Here is a 2,598-nt window from a genome sequence, read left to right on the forward strand (position 1 = left end):
CTGCTGGGCTGCGCCGTGCAGGTGAGTTTGGCCATGTGGGCGGGGCTCCGTGTGGGCGGGGCTCCGTGTGGGCGGGGCTCCGTGTGGGCGGGGCTCCGTGTGGGCGGGGCTCCGTGTGGGCGGGGCTCCAGTGCAGGTGTGGCTGAGCGTTCTGGCTGTAACCTGAGCATCAGGTGGGGGTTTCCTGTTTCTTCCTTTGTTTCCTGTGCTGGTCCGACTGGTTCCAGGAAGGGGCTGGTTACCATGGCAACATGTGTGAATGGGTCTTTGTTTGGACCAGCAGGAATTTGTTAAACAAACCTGTTCCAGCCTGGAACAGGAAGAGCCCAGCTGGGAACACTGGCCAGAAAAGCTCAGAACCGGGCCTGTTTGGWCCTCCATCAGAACCCTCCAGTCCAATCACAGCCCAGAGCAGTGTCACTGACTCCCAGCTCTGATTGGACCTGCAGGTTCTGATGAATCTGTCAGACCCAGTGAATTTCTGTGTGGGACCAGCAKGTGGTTCTGTCGTAAAGCTTTCACGCCGTTTGAGGTTTAAACGTCCCCCCCACCCCCACCCCACTGAATCGCCATAGCAACCGCTGACGCAGCAGTTTATGCCATGAGGCGTCAGCGCGGCGCCAGAACCTGCTGATGTTTCCTGTCTGTCCTCAGAGCGAGCGCAAGGAGGAGATGATCGACAAGATCAAGCTGCTGGACATCCAGACTCAGGCCGCCATCGTGTCTCACATCCAGGAGGTCAGAACCGGGCCGGGGTTCTGGAGGTTCTGCTGCCTGGCTCAGAACCTCAGCAAGGAGGGAGGAGCTTATAGAGGGAGGAACCTAGCTTCATCCAGGGGGCGGGGCTTAGCTTCATTTTGGGGGCGGGGCTTAGCTTCATCCAGGAAGTGAACCTGCTTCTGCTTCAGGTCACTCACAACCCGCTGAACGTCCTGGACCTGTCCTGGATGGAGGATGGAGCTGAGCTTGTCCCTGAGGAGCTGGAGCCGCTGTCCCGCAACATGGCATCGTCGCTACGGCAACTCATCGACCAGCGAGACAAAGCCACAGAGGTACAGAGGCGCCCGTCCCGTCCGGCCGGGTTCTATCCGAGCCGCGGGTCCAACAGAACCTCTGGCCCGTCCCCCAGGCGATCCTGGACCTCACCCTGGAGAGGGACTACCTGTCCGACCAGCGGCCCCTGGAGGGAGGCGAGAAGCCGGGCCGAGCCCCGAAGAAGGGCGGGCCGTCCGGAACCGAGCCGACCCAGGAGAAGAAGCAGCACCTGGCTGTGGAGCTGGCCGACACCAAGGCCAAGCTACGCCGCTACCGGCAGGAGCTGTGAGTCCGCCGCCGCCATCACTGCTATTAGTGCTGCTAACTGTACCAGCTGTGAGGCTCTGATTTAGTCATGACCAGATTTATAAATGTAGACCCCCTTTCCTTCTACATGCCATCCATCCATAGCTGCGCTGCCGTTAACGCAGTGAAACCTGGAAATGTGGGTATTAACACCGCAGTACAACCTAAAACCTCTTCTTTCTCTGTAGCCACACACGGACTTGTTACCATAGCAACGCTACTTTATGTTTCACTACTCACCACCAAAAAACACAAATATTTCCCACATAAAGAACCAAACATCCAGTCTGTTGCAGTGGGATGGTTTTAGGCTTGGCTAAGCTAACAGCATTCTTTACACATCCGAACTGCAGCCCACAAAAGGCACRTTTCATTAATAAACTAAACAAAATGRTAGCCATTTCACCTTTACTTATAAACGGGGTCCATGCGCCGCTCATTCTGCACAAAAATATCAGTTCATCCAAAGCCGAGCCTATCCTCCACACAAGTTGAGAAAAGAGGGAAGGAAAGCAGAAAAGGCCGTTTCTAGCAGGACATCTAAAAACCTGTTTTCTTTCTGTTTGAAAGGAGCCGTAACCTTCTGTCTCGTAGTTTGAAGCAAACCTTTCAACTCTGGTGTTGGTCTTAATTTAGCTATTATTTCCTATTGCGATTCAAAATCCACTTTATATATGGAGCTAAAACAGTCTCATAAGAACAAGATGCACACTTGTATTTTTGATGCAAATACAAATATTTCTTTATTTCCAAACTGCTTCTGGCCTGTGAGTTGCTACATTTGTGTGAATTTTGAGTCTCTAATGCAGGAGTGTCCAAAGCCGGTCCTCGAGGGCCGGAAACCTGCGGGTTTCAGTTCTCTCCCTGGTTTAACGCACCTGGATCAAATGATGGCTCGTTAGAGGCCTAAGAAGAACATTGACTTGCTGAGGAGGTTGTTGCTACGACCAGGGAGAGAATGAAACATGTAGGATGTCTACAGGACCCACTTTGGACACCCTGCTCTAATGTCTCAATCCACAAATGTCCTTTGTTAATAAATGGTCTATCCAGGGGTGAAAGTAGTTTTAAATTCTTGGGGTACTAGGACAAAAAAATGTGTGCTTTGAAGTTTCTGTGTTGATGATTTTTTTTGCCAAGCGATTAAAAGCTGGTATCTCTTGAACTGCTACAAAATAAAGCTGTATTTCCTCCTTCAGCCCACTGGCTGCCATGTTGACACCTTGAGATGCCATGAGACCTAAATCCTGAACATCA

At 52.1% G+C, this 2,598-nt stretch overlaps 1 protein-coding gene across 1 annotated transcript in view; it reads left to right on the forward strand.

The window, feature by feature from the left end:
• Nucleotides 1-2,598, forward strand: part of ccdc88c (coiled-coil domain containing 88C) — a 32,218-nt gene that overhangs the window by 7,650 nt on the left and 21,970 nt on the right. The window contains exons 4-7 of the mRNA XM_008403188.2: nucleotides 1-21; nucleotides 655-738; nucleotides 909-1,052; nucleotides 1,130-1,320. Coding sequence (XP_008401410.1) covers nucleotides 1-21; nucleotides 655-738; nucleotides 909-1,052; nucleotides 1,130-1,320 — 440 coding nt within the window. The remainder of the gene's footprint in view (nucleotides 22-654; nucleotides 739-908; nucleotides 1,053-1,129; nucleotides 1,321-2,598) is intronic.

This window comes from Poecilia reticulata, unplaced genomic scaffold, assembly GCF_000633615.1.
Source record: "Poecilia reticulata strain Guanapo unplaced genomic scaffold, Guppy_female_1.0+MT scaffold_314, whole genome shotgun sequence".
Taxonomy (NCBI): Eukaryota; Metazoa; Chordata; class Actinopteri; order Cyprinodontiformes; family Poeciliidae; genus Poecilia; species Poecilia reticulata.